Source organism: Prosopis cineraria, unplaced genomic scaffold (genome assembly GCF_029017545.1).
Source record: "Prosopis cineraria cultivar Desert tree isolate PC_DT_omini unplaced genomic scaffold, ASM2901754v1 PC6, whole genome shotgun sequence".
Lineage (NCBI taxonomy): Eukaryota > Viridiplantae > Streptophyta > Magnoliopsida > Fabales > Fabaceae > Prosopis > Prosopis cineraria.
Genome location: NW_026555337.1, coordinates 985336 through 1003228, shown reverse-complemented (window position 1 = coordinate 1003228; position 17893 = coordinate 985336). Strand labels below are relative to the sequence as shown.

Sequence of the window (17893 nt, the reverse complement as noted above, 5' to 3'; positions counted from 1 at the left end):
CTCCCCCAAGGAGATCAAAACTTTAAAAGGACCGAATGAATACTATGTGAATGTTGTTGATATCTTATCTCCAGCATGACTTAAGCTTTCAAAATCCATATAGTTAGAAACGATTTCAAGCTACATATATAAAACAAGGGAGTAAGCTGAGCAAGCCTGTGGCAAAGGTAAAAGAAAAGAGAGGGAGAGAGAAAAAGAAAAAGAAGAAAAAACGAGGACCTATAAAAAAAACCAAATCTAAAAACCAATGAAATGAAAAAAAAAAAAAACGAAAAAAAAGTCCTATAAAAAGCCAAATCTAAAAACTATCTGAGTCTCAAAACGCCGATCCTCCGTCAGTCGACCCGAGACGTATGGAATCTTCCGCTCCACCCTCGCCGGAGCTCCGTCTCGACAACCTCAGATCACTCAAAGTCCTCGGTAAGGGTGGCATGGGCACTGTCTTCCTCGTCCACGACGCCTTGGCCGATCCCTCTGCCCGCTCTCCTTTCGCTCTCAAGGTCCTCGACAAATCCTCCATTAATTCCCACCACACCAACCTCGACGCCGACCGCCGTGCCCGTTGGGAAATCCAAGTCCTCGCTCGCTTGTGCCACCCCTTCCTCCCTTCCCTTCTCGGCACCGTCGAGTCCGACCAGCTTCTCGGTTGGGCTGTTCCTTATTGCCCCGGTGGTGATCTCCACGTCCTCCTTCACCGCCAAGTTGATCGGGTTTTCTCTCCCCCCGTCATTCGCTTCTATTTGGCAGAGATCCTCTGCGCCCTCGACCATCTTCACAGCATTGGCATCGCCTACCGCGATTTGAAGCCCGAGAACGTCCTCATTCAGCAGTCAGGCCACGTCACTCTGACCGACTTCGATCTCTCTCATAAGCTCAAACCCAAGTCTATCAGAACGGCTATTTCGTCAGCACCAGCTCAAGACAATTTCCCCGAAACCCGCAGTAAAAATCGCCGGAATTTGACGCGGTGGTTCCCTGCCGCATCGGAGAACAAGAAAGGGTTGAAGAAGGCGAAGTCGGCTCGAGTTAGCCCGGTGAGTCGACGGAAACTGAGTTTCTCCAACGGTGAGAAGTCTAACTCGTTCGTGGGCACAGAAGAGTACGTAGCGCCGGAGGTAGTGCGCGGCGACGGTCACGAGTTTGCTGTTGATTGGTGGGCCTTGGGAATATTAGCTTACGAGATGTTATACGGTACGACGCCGTTCAAGGGGAGTAACCGGAAGGAAACTTTTCGGAATGTCCTGTTGAAAACACCGGAATTCATAGGAAAGCGGACGGTACTAACGGATTTGATCGAGCGGTTACTGGAGAAGGATCCCACGAAGCGGTTGGGTTACGTGCGAGGCGCGTGCGAGATCAGGGAGCACGAGTTCTTCAGAGGGGTACGGTGGGACCTACTGACGGAGGTGGTGAGGCCGCCGTTCATTCCACCGAGAGAGGACGGCGGCGACTTGACAGCCAGCGGTAAGGACATAGCCGATTACCTCTGTAGCCTGAAATCGCCTCCGCCGTTCCCTGCCTCGCCGTCTTCTGAGTATCAGAGGAACGTCTCGTACGGAGAATTTTGAGGCGCGGAGGAACTAGTCATTCTTTTTTGCATTCTAGTAATATCTGTGTACATAGAATTACAATAGAACGCCATCAAAATAATAATAAAAAAGAAGGCGTTGGAGAAGTTAAACAAATATTAACAATTTAGCCAGGGGGGGTGAGAGTTGTATCATGTATCATATGGTTGATTATACTTTGAAGTCCTTTTGATGCGCTTCAAATGTTCATTGTGCAAGAACTAAGAAGAGTGAAAACAAATATTTGTTTTCATTTGGGTAAATAATCTGAAAATGTGTTGAGTTTCCGGGCTCATAACAGAGCGATCAGGTCATAGAATTAGAAGGGCTCCAAATGAAGGTGCATAGAGACGACGGAACCTTAAATGACTGGTGCGAGAACGCTCAAGAATGTAACAGTTTCAATTTTCAAGGTGGGAATTGTTGAATATTGAAGCCAGTGCAGTACAATTCTCGTCGACAAAGAAAATAATAAAGACAAGAAACATTTAGAGATGTTCTGGGGAGTTTTGATGAATGAATCCGCGGAAAGTAACAGCCAGAGCAGCAATTGTAAGTAGAGGACGACGACAGCAACACTAATTTTAATTTTCCGTGAATGGTGATTTAATAATCCGGGCTTTTAATTTACACCTAAATATATAAACGGAGGATGATGACGAGGGACAACTTCGTTTACATGCTCCAACAAGGCTGGGGCTAGTTTGCACCAGATTAATTTAATTTGATGAAAAGTCGTGAAAAATGATCAGAGCTCCTGGGGGTCTGGAATTAGGGGGATATGGGAGGGTGGTGATGATATATGGGAGATGGAGCAAATTGAAGGGCGTGAGTGCCAAGGCACGTTGCAAATGAAATTCCTACGTTTCCGACAAAGCAATGCGTGGTTTATCTCCTATGCTTATCTCTGCCCCCTCGATTTCTGTCATGACAACAAATATGAGAACAAGTGTATCAGCGCCCATCAAGCCAGATGGCTCTAACATTTTGCCTTTCGGACCAATTTAGAAGACCAATAATTGATATATCTTATTCGAAGACTGTTATGCCCCTGGGACTGGGAGTACAATCCCGACTTATTCCCACTCTGCGTCATGAATAAGAAGCCAATTCACGTGAATAATTAAAAGCCAGTTTTAGAGCACCTGGATAGGGTATTATTGGAGTAGTGCATGAATGGAACAAATAAATCGTATTTCGTCTCTACGATACTGTATGACATTAGATATGCAAAAAGATGCCATCTTTTCCTTTCTCATTAAGATGTAGCGTCTCATTTGACGAGCCTACATTCAATTCAAGGATGCAAAAACTGGTCACCTGCTGCCGAAAGTTATGGGCATGATTGTATATAGTTATAAGCGGGGAGAATTTATACCTTCGCATAGATATAACGAAGAGCAAGTAACAAAGTTTAACATTTTAGGCCAAACATAAAAACTATAAACCGTGAATCAGTTTAACGTTGGACGTGGATATGTGAAAGTGACGGGAAAAAGCGATGAATTAATGAATGGTGAAAAGCGAGGAAGTTGAATGGTCTGGCTTTCAAGTCAAAACGCAACACAAACTGATTAACCTATCTAACATGTACGCATTTAGGTTTTTTTTATAAATTATTTTTATCAATCTTATTAATATTAATATAAAAAATAAAAATATTTAAAATTTTAAATATATCTATATAATAAATTTAAAAATAAATATCATGTTACCTTTTCTTGCTCTCATAAATAATTTTAAAAATATTTTTTAAATACTATTTAAAAAGTAATACCATAACTTTTATAAATGAGATTAAATAAATTTGTTAAAATTTGTCAAACAAATGGAACAAAAAAGGGGCTACGTCCCTCAAGGTCATGCGACCGAGTGACACTTTCGATATACCTTGCGGCTTTTCTGACCATGACCACGAGACCCCTTTGAATTGGTAGCGAATATTTCTTGACCGAGGAAGCATCCAATTACTGGGCCATGCTTCCAAAGGCACCGCATATACCCAATGTCTTGGGCTTTTACACTGTACATCGTGTCGTTGTAAGACTTGATCCTCCCGCCGCAGCACACTATTCATCTCCCGTTTTTATCAAATTTATGGTGCACTCCTCTATCAACTTTCCTTTTTCTCTGACAATAATTAATATATATAATGTAGTTAAAATAACATTTTTTTTTTGAAACAGATGTCATGAACATGATTAGAGTTGGGTTCGGGATGGAGTTTTTGCGATGATGGGAGCACAGGGCGCAAATAGGCCAACCTGATTTATGGCAAAGCAACATAAATGGTTCCGTGCTCACGTTTTCCTTTCTGTTGGTCAAAGTACACATGTTTATATCACATTGGTCTCTTGATGTTTACTCCAAAATATACTAGCTAGGTTTCTGTTAACAGCAAGAAGAAATACACGACGACAGCGTTCCTTTTCTGATATCACTGACTCGTTACTTTTGTACCGTTCTCCTTTGTATGTCAATTACTCATCGGATGAAGTGGAAAAAACAAGAAGCCGAATTTTAAAATCCATCAAACAGCTTCAACCCAATGATGGGCCCGTCATTTTTAGATAATTTAGATATTTTATAAAAATAATTATTTTATAGAGATTTTATTAAAAAATATATTATTTTATGTTTACTTATAATAATAAAAAAAGAGATTATCAAGTTTATTATTTTAAAATTTTATGATGTCTTCTTTATTTTTCTATAAAAATAATTTATTATTTAATTATTTTGATATTTTATAATATCTTCAAGTAGTTTGCAATTTTAAAATACTCTCTTTCATTTATCACATCAGATTATTTTTAAAAGCTAGTCAAATTAGTTTTTTAAAATAATTAAAAATACATTTTTTCATATTTTAATTATTTTTAAATGTTCAAACAAACAATGTAAAAATTTACAAAATAGATTCTTTTTTAAAAAATAAGTGATTTTGTCATAAAAGAATTAATTATATTATGAACTTCTGAATAAACGGGCCCCTAATCTATTATTATGAATAAATTCCCGACTCGTTAATAAGATTATCTAAGTGCAAAACAAGATCTAGCCAAAGGATTGTGCAGGGAGGGAGCTATTTTTAAACAAATATCTTCGACTCCTTTAAAATTATAACTGATTCCATGATCTGTTCCCATTTTGGATAATATCACAAACATACTAATTGTTACATCAAATCAAATATCTGGTACGATGGACTTATCAACTTATATATAGTTTATGGTTTTTAATTATTAAATTTTATCGTGCACTTCTCCAAACTCAATTTTCTTTTTTTTTAATATGACAATAATTAATATATCACATGATTTAAATAATATTTTTAAAACTGGTTTTGTGAAAATAATTAGAGTTGGCAATTTGGAATGGCATTTTCCATGACGGGCAGAAAGGGCGCGGAAAGCCAAGGCGTGTGGTAAGTTGCCTTTGATGACAAAGCGATATAAATGGTTCTAGAGAAATTTTTAAATAGACTATGTGCATCATGTTATCATGTTATCCATAATTTATTCAATAAAAATATAACATTCAAATGAATATAATATTCAAATGACATTAATTTAAATGTGAATTGATTTTCAAATAATTTTAAGTAATAACACATAACATTTTATTTGATTGAATTTGTATAATTTTATTGATATGATGAGGTGGAATAATAATTAAGAAGCCGAATCTTAGAGTAACTTCAAATTATTTATTGGACATAATTAACGCTATTTATAGATCAAGTGGATCTTGTTTTTGGAATAAATTCATATATGAGTCCATGTTTATCCGTTTGTTCATTTGAAGATTTCGAGGATAAATAAATATATAAAGAGTATTCGTGAATAAATGAACAATATATAAACTAATATAAATAATAAATAAATTATGGTAAGATTAGTAATAAATCACTAATAATTAGACTATCTAAGCAGAATGTTAAGTCTAGGTAAAAGATTACGCGGAATCTATTTTCATAACAAACTCCTGAGTCATTCAAGATTATAAATGATTTCACTATCTTCATGAATTTGCCATAATATCGCAAAATAATAATTGTTAAGTGAGTTGATCAGGTATATAATAGTTGACGTGAGGCAGGGGATCGGTGATCAAGAGGATGAGGACGACGAAGAGTGGTGTAGTGCTAATAGCGGCGGTAGTTTTCGCAATATGGGTTTGTGCTGTGGCTAAGGACTGTAACAACGTTTCTCCGCCGCAGGCATCGCACACCTACCGATATCACATGCAGATATCAAAAAATGATTCGTGGAAACAAGAAATGACTGCAAATTACCACCAAACACATGTCACCCCTACAGATGAATCCGCTTGGGTCAGCTTGCTTCCCAGGGCCAGAAAAACTCTGAAAGATCCCTCCCCATACGAGTGGGAAGCGGTCTATAGAAGACTCAAGAAGCAGGGTGACTTTTCCCCTCCCCAAGGTTTTCTCAAACCCGTGTCTCTGCACGATGTCAGGCTGCATAACGACTCAGATCATCATTCTGCCCAGAACACTAACCTCCAATACCTCCTGATGCTTGACATCGATCGACTGATCTGGAGCTTCAGGAAAACTGCTGGTTTGCCCACTCCTGGGCACCCTTATGCCGGCTGGGAGGCCCCTTCTGTTGAGCTCCGGGGTCATTTTGTCGGTCAGTTCTCTCTACTATTCTTGTTTGTTAATCAGTAGCACTTGAGTTGATGATATATTGACATGTGTCATCAGGTCATTATTTGAGTGCATCTGCTCAAATGTGGGCCAGCACTCACGATCAAGTTCTGTGGGACAAGATGTTGGCGGTTGTTGGCAATCTGTCGCTATGTCAGAAGAAAATTAATACTGGCTATCTCTCTGCGTTTCCAGTCGACTTCTTTGATCGTCTTGAGAGCGGCAAATTCGTGTGGGCTCCGTATTACACCATTCATAAGGTACTCGCCTATTCTCACCCGGCAAGTCTTAATTAGTCGAACTTTTAGACCCTGATAGTTAATTATGAATGTCGTTGAACTTTATACAGATCATGGCGGGGCTGGTGGATCAGTACGCATTCGCGGGGAACGATGAAGCTCTGAAGATGGCGACGTGGATGGCCGATTACTTCTATAACCGTGTCACCAATTTTGTCGGGAACCACACCCTGCCCAGCTTCTATGATCTGCTGAATGAAGAATTTGGAGGAATGAATGATGTCCTTTACAGGATATACAACATCACCGGGGACTCCAAGTATCAGACCTTGGCTCACTTGTTCGATAAACCTTGCTTTATGGGCTTACTGGCAACGCAGGTTTCTGATGAATACACTAGTAATTCTTTTTATTCTCGAGTTTCTTGGAGTTTCGCCGAGTTATAAATGTTATCATCAATTCAATTTGTAGTCCGGTGATATATCCGATCTTCATTCAAATACTCATATCCCGATCGTTGTTGGAGCTCAAATGCGGTTTGAAATTGTGGGCGACCCGCTTTATCAGGTAAATTTCTGTGCATGTCTCAAGATTATTTTTATGTTTACTACAAATAATATTTTACGCGCTGGGTCATATCGTTTGTGGGTTCTCTTCCTCAGGAAATTAGCAAACTAGCGGTTCTGGTCCTTAATTTGGTTAAGTTTCACTGTTACTTCATTCTATCTATGTCATAGTTTTGTCTTTCCGTTTGCTCCCATGCATCAACAAAAAATGTTTAAATATATAAACTGATACACACACATATATGCGCGCGTCTGTATGCATCTGTGTTTTTTGTTTTTTGATACATCGGAAAGCATGTGTATATATGTGCATTATGATGAATGTATTTTAGTTTCAAATAAAATAAAATCGATATTAGAATGTTAGATCATAATTAATTTATTTTAACACTTTATTAACGAAAAGAAAGTAGCATTTAATACTTTCTTTTATATGTCAGGCGAATTTCTTTCTTTCTTTTTTTTACTAAACTGTTCTGACAATATTTATATGAAGTAATGAATGATCATAAAAAAATGAGTATAGTTGCATGAATAAATTAATAAATTTATTTTTCATGCAATTTTTTAATATCATATAATTATTTAAAAAATTATTTATAGTAAATAATATTAAAATTAAGAATAAATTGGCATATCCAGACAAAATGAGTATGAAATTAACTCACAATTTCTTCGTGGTCTCTCACATCTGTGCCTTTTATAATATACTAGGAAATAGCAACATACTTTTTGGATCTCGTTAACTCTTCACACGCATATGCAACTGGAGGAACTTCGGTATCTGAGTTTTGGTATTTGACGTCATTCATTCTCAGATCTACTTTACAGATATTCATTACATAAATAATTTTGAATTAAATTCTTTAGTGCGATATATTTTTAATGGACAAATTTTAAATCTGTCAGGAAATTGCCGGATAGAATGGCCGAAGTTCTAGGCACTGAAAATGAAGAATCCTGCGCATCGTACAACATGTTGAAGGTACGCGGATATGCCCCCATTCATGTGTCATGTTCCCCCCCCCCCCCCCAAAAAAAAACAAACAAACAAATAAAGAAAGAGTCACAGGTAGCTGGTATGCTCAATTAGATCACCTTGGAATGATATCAATATTCAGGTTGCTCGCAATCTATATAGATGGACAAAAGATGTATCATATGCTGACTATTACGAGCGTACATTGACGAATGGAGTGCTGGGCATACAAAGAGGAACAGAACCTGGAATTATGATATATTTTCTCCCACAAGGTCGTGGTGTTTCCAAGGCCAGATCAGTTCATGGTTGGGGCAATCAATTTGACTCCTTCTGGTGCTGCTACGGCACCGGAGCTGAATCTTTCTCTAAATTAGGAGATTCTATTTATTTTGAAGAAGTAGCCAGAGATCCCACTCTTTACGTCGCTCAATACATATCTAGTACTTTAAACTGGAAGGCTGCCAACTTGGAACTCGATCAAATTGTTGCTCCTTATTCTTCATCGGATCCTTTCTTGCGCGTCACCTTCACATTTTCTCCCCGTCAGGTATTTTATCTATATCTCTTATCATTCATAATGTATGTTCTTAAACACGCTAGCTTTTGTAGGGAAAAGTCCCGTCTTCTACATTGAACCTCCGAATACCGACATGGACGCACGCGAATGGCTCTAATGCCTTACTTAACGGCAAGCCTTTATTAAACCAGCAAGTTAATGGAGGTGAATAGAGTTTGGTTCTGCACAATAATTATCCGTGGATATTCAAATATGATATCCAATGCTTTCGTTAATCTCTCTGCAGGGTCATATTTGTCGGTGACGAGAAAGTGGAGCGCTGGTGACAGTCTCACCCTTAGTTGGCCCATCACCCTGAGATCAGAACACGTGAAAGGTATTGTGTGGTGATGGATTTATTATATAAACTTACTGTTTAGCTGGTCCATTCACAACCCCAACACTGACAGGGTTGAATTGTTTGACATGTGATGACGAGTAAATTCAGATAACAGTCCGCAGTATAGTTCAGTTCATGCGATTCTTTATGGCCCATTCCTGCTAGTGGGTCATACCATTATGGATCAATGGGATCTCAAAGTTGGGCCGAATAAGGAACCAGAGGATTACATGACTGCAATCCCCGCCACTAACAACAGCCACCTGTTCACGTTCGCTCAAGACTCGAGGAAATCACGTTTCGTATTGACGAATCTGAACCTGGGTGCCAACGTGTCCCTGACAATGGAGAAAGTACCTGAAGCCGGCGCCATTAATGCCACCCATTCGACCTATAGACTGGTGTTGCTGGACAAAGGCCCGTTTGCAAGTCTCGCGGATGTCATTAACAAACGCGTCCTGATCGAACCGGTTCATCTTCCCGGGCAGCGCTTGATGCATCAAGGACCAGAAAACACTTTTGAGATTGTGGACTCCTCTACTGGTCTGGCATCTTCAGTGTTCCGAGTGGTTCCAGGATTGGACAGACGTAATGGCACCGTATCCATAGAGTCCGTCAACGAAGAGGGTTGCTATTTGTACAGCGGCGTCGACTATAATGAAGGTCAAGACGTGACGCTGAGATGCAAGTCTGGTTCATCTCATCACAGTACTACCTTTAACCAGGCTGCCTCTTTCGTCGCTGTCAAGGGCCTCAAGGAGTACCATCCCATTAGCTTTATTGCTAATGGCTTCAACAGGAACTACCTCATGGAGCCCATTCACTCCTTTAGAGATGAACTTTACACCTCCTACCTCAATATTTATCCTTAGCTTGATTAGGATTCTAGCCGTGGTCCATAGATAAAATTGTAGTTTGTTTTATTTAGGTTTCTGTTTGGATAAAATTTATTTGATGTTTTCAAGAGTTTTTTAACAAAACAAAATAAATAAATGAACTAGTAAATGGATTCTTTTATTCTTTTATGACTTGTAATTGTGAACTGTTGTTTGGGTTCTCGTAAATACATATGCTCTTTATTTTACATGTTGGCCCGATTTGAGCCTGCTTTGCACTTTGCGGCGAAAGAAAGAGTAAGGAGGCCCCAAAAAAGTAAAAGGAAAGAACCGTAAGATATGCCATTTCAGAGTTTTACCATTCCATATGCCCCAATTATTGGCATTGTTTTGTTAATTATAATTGTCTTCCATTTCATAATTTTTAGGAAATTAAATTCAAATATTTCCTGTCTCTGAAAATTGCAGATCTAGTAAACACATCATATGGAATTTGGTCGTGTTGTATAAATGCCTAAATGGTGTCTGCTCGGTAATATATGGGCGAAGAAGTTTAACGCTCCGGATACTGAGGAAGATCCCAAAATGAACTGGCCAATAAAAATAAAAGCCATCCCAAAATGAAACTATAAGGCTCACAGCGTAATATGAAAGGAGAAAAAATTGACGACGGACCTTTTTCAGAAATTGATTAATTAGGAAATGAAAGTGAAATAGTAAGTTAGAAAACTTAGATGATAGTAAAAAATAAAAATTGAAAAGAAATCTAAGGGAGTGTTGCAAAAGCACAAAGTAATTAAGTGAGAGATGTAATCCAAAGTCGAGCAAAGGGAACAAAGTTGAACATGGATGAATACACAGTAACACAGCAGAGAGGCAAAGCAAGCACAGATGACAAGAAAATGGGGGAGAAATGGATCAGCAAGGTTTGAAGGGGCTTCCACAGAGACAGAGATTGTTATGGAAGGAGGAGGCATCGAGGTGGTTAAAAGGTGAACCACTGGGAATGCGCCCGCAAAGACGGTTGTGACTCAAATCCAAGCGACCCATATACTGGGCCGACTTCATCGACTTGGGGATACTGCCCCTCAATTTGTTGTGCGATAAATCCAGATTTATAAAATACGTTCCTTCGCGAAACACGTCCGCTATATGCCCCACTAGCTCGTTTCTGCTCAAATCTATTTGACTCATTCTCGACCTCAGCAAACTCGCCGGCACACCCCCTCTTATCCTATTATACTTCAACTTCAGCGTATCCAGAACCGCCATTTCACCCAGCGCCTCCGGAATCCTCCCCGATATCCGATTCAGCGACAGGTCCAAATCCGCGAGCCGATATATTCTCGATATCCGCCAGGGGATCCGGCCGGTGATCCGGTTGCGGCTCAACAAAGCCCGATTCAGCATTCGGAGCCTGTCGATGTCCCGCGGAATGGGACCCCCCAGCGCGTTGTTCCTGAGGTCAAGGTGCGTTAAACTGGAGAGATTCACCAGACTGCCAGGGATGCTCCCGGAGAGATGATTATCAGCGAGGTTAAGCATGGCGAGCTGGCGGAGCCGCCCAATGTCGCGGGGAATGTCGCCGGACAGCATGTTGCCAGAGAGATCAAGGATTCGAAGGAGAGGCAGGGAGGAAGGGATGCAGCGAGGGAGGGGGCCGGAAATGGCCTTCCAGTCGGAGACTGAAAGAGTGGAGAGTTGGGTGAGGTTGCAGACGGAAGGGGAGATGGAACCGGACATGTAGCCGGTGCGATTGACGTGCCGGAAGACAGGGTCGTCGAGGAGGCCGCGGAGGGTGATGTCGACGACGCGGCGAGTGGCGGGGTCGCAGCGGACGCCGTACCAGCGGTAGCAACAGTTGGTGCCTCTCCAGGAACGGAAGAGGCCGACGCGGGGCTCATTCAAAGAAGCCTTGAAGGCCATGAGAGCCGCCCATTCGGACGGAGGGCAGGACTGCACGAGGGAGCAAAGTGAGAGTGCAGTGACTATGATGAGCACAGAAACTGCAGTCATGGTGCTTCAATAAACGATATAGGAGCAAGGTGGAAAATAGAGTGCGGGGATGCATGGAATTTGCGAGAGTGAGGCCACTGAATTTATAAGCGGCAGGGAAGCTTGTCCGGGGTGCCGATGATATAAGGGTGCAGCAAGCAAGGAATTTTGTAAATGCTCACTTGGATGGTGACGGAGGATGTGGAATTAGATGATTTGACGTGTCAGATGGGAAAGCCAAGTGGGTGAAGGAGTCGCAACAAGAAAGGAGAGATCAAGAACCGCACTTTGCCAGTTCAGGGGAGGTGGCAGCGTCTGAGCTAATGCAATAGTGACAAAGCGATTCATGAGCAAGCAGAAGTGGAGGAGTACAGTGGAAGGAGGTTGGAGCAGGAAAGCAGCGTGGAGCACGAACGCCCCCGTTGTAAGTCTTTTTGATACTTAGCTTGCGAGGCCACGTCCCTCGGCTGGCAACCCCCACTCTTTTCCCTGTTCTTTCTCACTTTTGCATTGTCGATCATGGCTCAAATCATCACGTGGTTCCACGTTTGGGATTTTGCTCTCGTGCAAGGCCCGTGACTCAGACACGGAAGTACTGGTTGGTGAGTTTGTTTTAAAAGGACAAAATCTTGACTTTCTTCGCCCCGCACACTCATCCATCATCTATCCATACGCCCAAGTCCCAACACTTGATTCTTTGACCCTCCCACACTGATTTATTCCTCCGTCGGATTTACGAGCTGGCCAACTTGGGAAAAAAAAAAAAAAACCCGGTTATTAGTGTATGGGAGCCTCCCAGGCAAGCAGGCTCCTCTTAAGGATTTGGTCAGTTTTCTGTTTTCGGCCACCAAACCTACTCAACGGTTCAACCATGTTCATGTGATCCTTCCTCAATCTCTGTCTTCATCATTTTTATCCGACGAGCAGCAGGAATGTCCCCCAGAACCATTTTGGTGGTATATTGAATTCCCTAACACTTCATTTACCGGGCAATTTATGGTTGATTATTCCTGATCTATCCACCTCAATGGGACCGCCCTCCCTCGACTTCCTTTCGCTCTCATTAAAATAAGTAGCTTGAGCACATGTTAGGTGCGGGGTCCATTCACAAATAAATATTTAGATATGCATGTTCCGGTTAAAATCATCAAACTCAGAGTTAGGATCATTTTAACTGCGTCAGCCTGAAGATTACCCCTTCCGCAATTCCAGACGAGATCTGTGTGAGATGCGACTTCATGTGCATGATTTTTAATTCCTTAAAAAAAAAAAAACTGACTCATTTTCCACTCGGTTGCCAAAAGTGATCGCGCTAATCATCTCATACTTGTATATGGATTCGGCATATAATTAATTAAACAATTAACGTTTTGTTCGGATAGAATGTCTTATTATGTTCATGTCACGGATCCGAAATTCTTCCAGTGAGGGCACTGATCTCATGTTGTGAGAAGTGTGCGGTACACACTTACACTATTTAGGTATGAATGAGAGACCTTGACTTGTAGCGAGGTGGGTGGTGCAATTAATGTAACTGGGGGGAGAAAGCACGTGGCCACAATGGAATTGGTTGGCAAGTATAATTTATAATGTTTGCTTTGCCTGGTTGGCCTCAACCATGACCCTTTTCAAATCCTCGGCATTGCCTTATTAAGCCCCACGGCCTCGCCCCCTTCGGAGACAGTCTCGTTTGCACTTCCAAACATATGCATAACTCCCTTGCCCCATTTTCTCTTCATGCAGCGGCAAAGAATGGATTCAATGAATCACGAATTTATGACACGGCCCCAACCTTCATAAGGGCCATGGTTCATAATGATATTTTGGGATTAAATTCCCACATACTGTAATTTTGGCCTAGTTCTCTCCTTTTATATAAAAAAATTTCATATTTTTTCAATTTTATTTTATTTATAAGTCAATTTTAACAAATTTCATTAAAATTTAGAGAAACTTTTTTTATACAATTATCCATTATTCATAGACCGAGCCAACTACGACTTCATTAGTAGTAAAGATTTCCCAACAAGTATTTAACATAGCTACACACTCAAGATTTGAATTCAAAACCACTTGTTAAATTAGTATAATTCCTTATTAGTTGAGCTATGTGATTGTTGGTAAACTTTGAAAAAACTTTAAGGTAATGTTTGAGAGTTTTTTTTAAAGGGTAACATTTATGCACTTAACTTTATATATTTAAAATATTTATATCCAGTTAAATTATGAGAAGTGAATCTTTTAAGAGGGCATAATATTTTAAGCCTGATTCGAATAAGTTCGACTTGAATTGAGCCTTGTAACTCCAGCTCACTTAAGCACCACAATTATCAACTCAACAAGTAATCAAGGGATTAAGCTCACAAGAATTATCAAGTTTTCATAATTCACAATTAGGAGGAATAAGTTTTTCAAAATTTCAGTGGAAGAAACAATTCACAAAATACCGATAAAGGGATCCCACACTTTCAACAATTAAATTTCTCCCATAAACTCTTACATTGTTCAAATCAGAATTTTAAAGAAATGTGAAAGCCTGAAAATTATATAGGATCCAAATCATTGAGTTTCAAAACTCAAAGTAGTGAAATTATTAGAAAAACGTGTCATGCGTCGCGGCTAAGTGTTAGTGCACCGTGGCCCACTGGCTTTTATGCCATGTGCCGCAATGCATTACACGTAATTTGATAGCAAACAGGTATTGTCATTTGACAGCAGCAGGAGTAAATTTTTGATGCGTCCCAAATCTCCGTCCACATTCAATTGAGGTGATTTCAGTATCTATACAGAGCTTTCTCCTAGCTCCAGCTAATAACACAAGTTTCACACTCAAAATTATTTTCTACAAAGAGTTGGACACCAAAACTTATTTTTTCACTTTTTCACATAAAACTTACAACAATAGTTTTTCAACTTAACTACAAGTACTAAAAGCCTATACCGACTATCTGACCACTATCAATGGACTCTCAAGGACTCGTGCAATGCAGTACACTCAACCAAATATGCATATAACGTAAAATTATCACTCAACCCCAAATTCATAAAACACAAGGGGGAGGAAAACTTTGCACAAAACAACCATTTTCATTCTAAATCATTCAAAATACACATGTTCCTACTTATACAAGTATTTTAGCCCTATCTAAGGTTTACAACCAAAACTCACTAACCCAGGATATAAAATACACAAATGAGACACAAAACTAATGCAAATAGCTCAAATTAATGACATATGACTTAGTTGGAAATTTTACAACATAAATACACATAAACAAAGTAGAAAGGCATGAAAGTAGGATTTTCACCACAATCCTAATATGCCTTCCCTGAACTAGATCCGATGAGCTTGGCCCTGAAAATTTTGAGAATTGAGTGGTGAGTATAACTATTTAATAATCAAGTTTACCTAATTTATACAGTTGCATATTAATTGAAAATAGATGCAAATAGGCAAAAATATACAAATATAGCATGTGTGATGAGCATAGCCACAGCCCACAAGATTGATAACCATGTGGCCCGACTTTAAGCACAAATAATCATATTAAATGATAATGCACATGTTAGGGTCACAATGACGCCAACCATATGCCCCTAACTCATGCCAGACCATAAGAATAACAATCATGTGGTCAGATTTAAATGCATGATCAAATATCAACATTATACCCTCCTGTTATCTCTGACATGAAACCGATGGCTATTATATGACTACATCCTTTATGGACTAACAAAACCTTTCACTTATGAGGGCTACCAGGCCAGGGTTAACTCACTCACTTATGTAAATTGATTTTTTCAATACTAATAGTCGTGGGGTGTCGTACCCCTAATTTAGCCTCCTCATGAATTGTGGAGACTAATTAGACTCAAGTCCCTCATAGAATAAGTGAAACAGTCCCGAATCAACCATAAGATAAGGGCTGCCTCTTGATTCCAATGATTGATGCCAAGGTAAGTTCTCGATTCCAACAATTACCGCCTATACCACGTGAATTTAACCATCTACTCCTCTCTTTTGGTGAATTCCTGCCAATGATCATGCGATGCATGTATATCACATATTTATGCAACTCAATCATCAATCACATGACATGGATTCACATATCCATAATTACATATTCAACTTACTTCACATGCCAAATACCATATTTTATCACTTTCTTAATGACAAATCATTAATCAAAATCATTGCTCATTATATACAAACATATATAAAGTTCTCCATTTTTTCAAAATCATTTCTCACCAATTCATCAATTTATCATAATTCCAAACATGTTAAATTTGCATCAAGAGTTTAGAAATATCAATCATATTTCAAATCAATCAATTCAACAATTAATCAATTAATATTTAACTATACAAGTTAGATTTCTCCCAATTACCTCAAATCTTTGACAAGTCAAAGGTTTGACTCTTACACTAATCACTTTCAAAGCTTCTCCCAAACTTAAATGGTGCCAAAAGAGTCACTCTATAAATACTCTACAAAGTTGTCGTCATTATCATCTCATTCTTGAGAATTTATCCACATTAAACTCCACATTCTTACTCTATCAATTCCGTAATTTACTTTCCATTCATTCCCAATAGATTCCCTAGTTTCATTAACTCACATTATCACTATTGAGTAATTAAACCACCATTAATGAGCCATAAACACCTATAATAACCTCATTTATGATGAATTTTGGATATTAATGGCTCCCATGAATTAACCACTTTAAAAATCATTAATGTTAAGTTTAAATACCCTAAACTATTCCCATTATATTCATTTTAACTAATGGGATCGGACCCATAGCTCTTATAGACCGAAAATTACTCTCTCAATTTAAACCCTAGCTTAAATTCTCATAAATATGGAAGGGAAGGGAAAAAAGGAAGTTTATTATACTTACCTTAAGTGTTAGGAAGCCTCAAGATATCTTCAAGGGTCCTAATGGACGTGCCTTAGCAAAGCTAAGTCATGCTCTTGTGTTTTCTCCTTCCTTCTCTTTTAATTTCGCACACAGAATATGAACTAATAAAGTCATATTTTTTGCCATCGTCGTCGCGCACACAGCCTCCCACCATGGTGCGTGGCATAAAGAGGACCATATCACACCCGGTTGCCTCTATGCGTCGTGGCAAATTGTCCACACACCGCCGCATGTGGTGCAAAGGACTTTTCTTAACTTTTTCTTCCTCTTTCCTTGCCTAGATGGCCCATCTTCAATTCGGACCCACATCTTGGGCTGAAATCAAAGCCAAACCCACTAATTCCTTTGGCTACACACTTCATCAATTTTTTAATCACACTTATTAAGTTAATTAATTATAATTAAATTTCTCAAATGTTACAAGCCCGACTTAAATAAACCCAACCACTGAAATTCCTTACTCTATGTGTATATAAAGTTGGTAATTTTGATAAAGTCCAATAGGCCAGCCTAAACCTAGGAAAAAAGTTAGGAACGGCCTAAATTGAGCCTGACTTAAATAAACACGACTCAGCTAAATTATCAGCTCTACTTCCTTCCTTAGCAAAATAAAATAAAAGGCAATATCCCTTTTTACGTATTGCACGACACAGTAACTGGACCCTTCAGTTTTAGTGAGGCTTTTATTTATCCAGTTAATTTCAACAAAATCATGAATGAGTAGATATAATAAAACAAAATTTATACTACCCTGTTCAATAATATCAATATCGAATAACAGAGCATGAGGGGTGAAAATGTCTAAATTATTTTCTGGTTTCTATTTTAAGTAGGTATTAACTTAGTACCTTCTAATCATTATTTCTACCTTGAAAATACCCATTTATGAGCTTGGAAGAAAATCTTAACAGTGTTTTTCAATCCCACATTTTATCTTTTAAGACTCATAAATTCATCTATAAGCTCATAAATTTAAGCTTCTCTTACTCTAAGTATTCCACAGCTTTGAGTTTCTAGACTTTATCTCCTTAAGCTCCTTACTTTAAAATCTAGGAATCTCCATGAACCATTAGGTTTAATTGAAAGCTTGAATTAAGTAGGTTCGAAATCTGAATTTGCATGTAAGATTTAAGCTAAAATGATGGGTATTTGGTTGAGGTAAACTCTCTCTCTCTACACTTAGTCAAACGCCATAAAAGATGAAAGCAATG

At 39.1% G+C, this 17893-nt stretch overlaps 3 protein-coding genes across 3 annotated transcripts; 2 read left to right on the top strand and 1 right to left on the bottom strand.

Moving 5' to 3' along the window:
- The first annotated feature begins 311 nt into the window (after positions 1 to 311).
- LOC129313699 (serine/threonine-protein kinase UCN-like) lies at positions 312 to 1855 on the top strand. The gene has a single exon (XM_054957012.1). It carries the CDS (start codon positions 354 to 356, stop codon positions 1566 to 1568), a length of 1215 nt encoding a protein of 404 aa, XP_054812987.1. The 5' UTR covers positions 312 to 353; the 3' UTR covers positions 1569 to 1855.
- Positions 1856 to 5643: 3788 nt separating this feature from the next.
- LOC129314454 (uncharacterized) lies at positions 5644 to 9961 on the top strand. Its single transcript, XM_054957894.1, has 10 exons — positions 5644 to 6223; positions 6298 to 6500; positions 6590 to 6859; positions 6951 to 7046; positions 7760 to 7839; positions 7955 to 8030; positions 8167 to 8574; positions 8637 to 8748; positions 8831 to 8920; positions 9032 to 9961. The coding sequence occupies exons 1-10, from the start codon at positions 5689 to 5691 to the stop codon at positions 9793 to 9795; spliced, it is 2634 nt and encodes an 877-aa protein (XP_054813869.1). The 5' UTR covers positions 5644 to 5688; the 3' UTR covers positions 9796 to 9961.
- A 591-nt stretch (positions 9962 to 10552) lies between these two features.
- LOC129314250 (DNA damage-repair/toleration protein DRT100-like) lies at positions 10553 to 12336 on the bottom strand. The gene has a single exon (XM_054957625.1). It carries the CDS (start codon positions 11773 to 11775, stop codon positions 10678 to 10680), a length of 1098 nt encoding a protein of 365 aa, XP_054813600.1. The 5' UTR covers positions 11776 to 12336; the 3' UTR covers positions 10553 to 10677.
- Positions 12337 to 17893: the final 5557 nt, after the last annotated feature.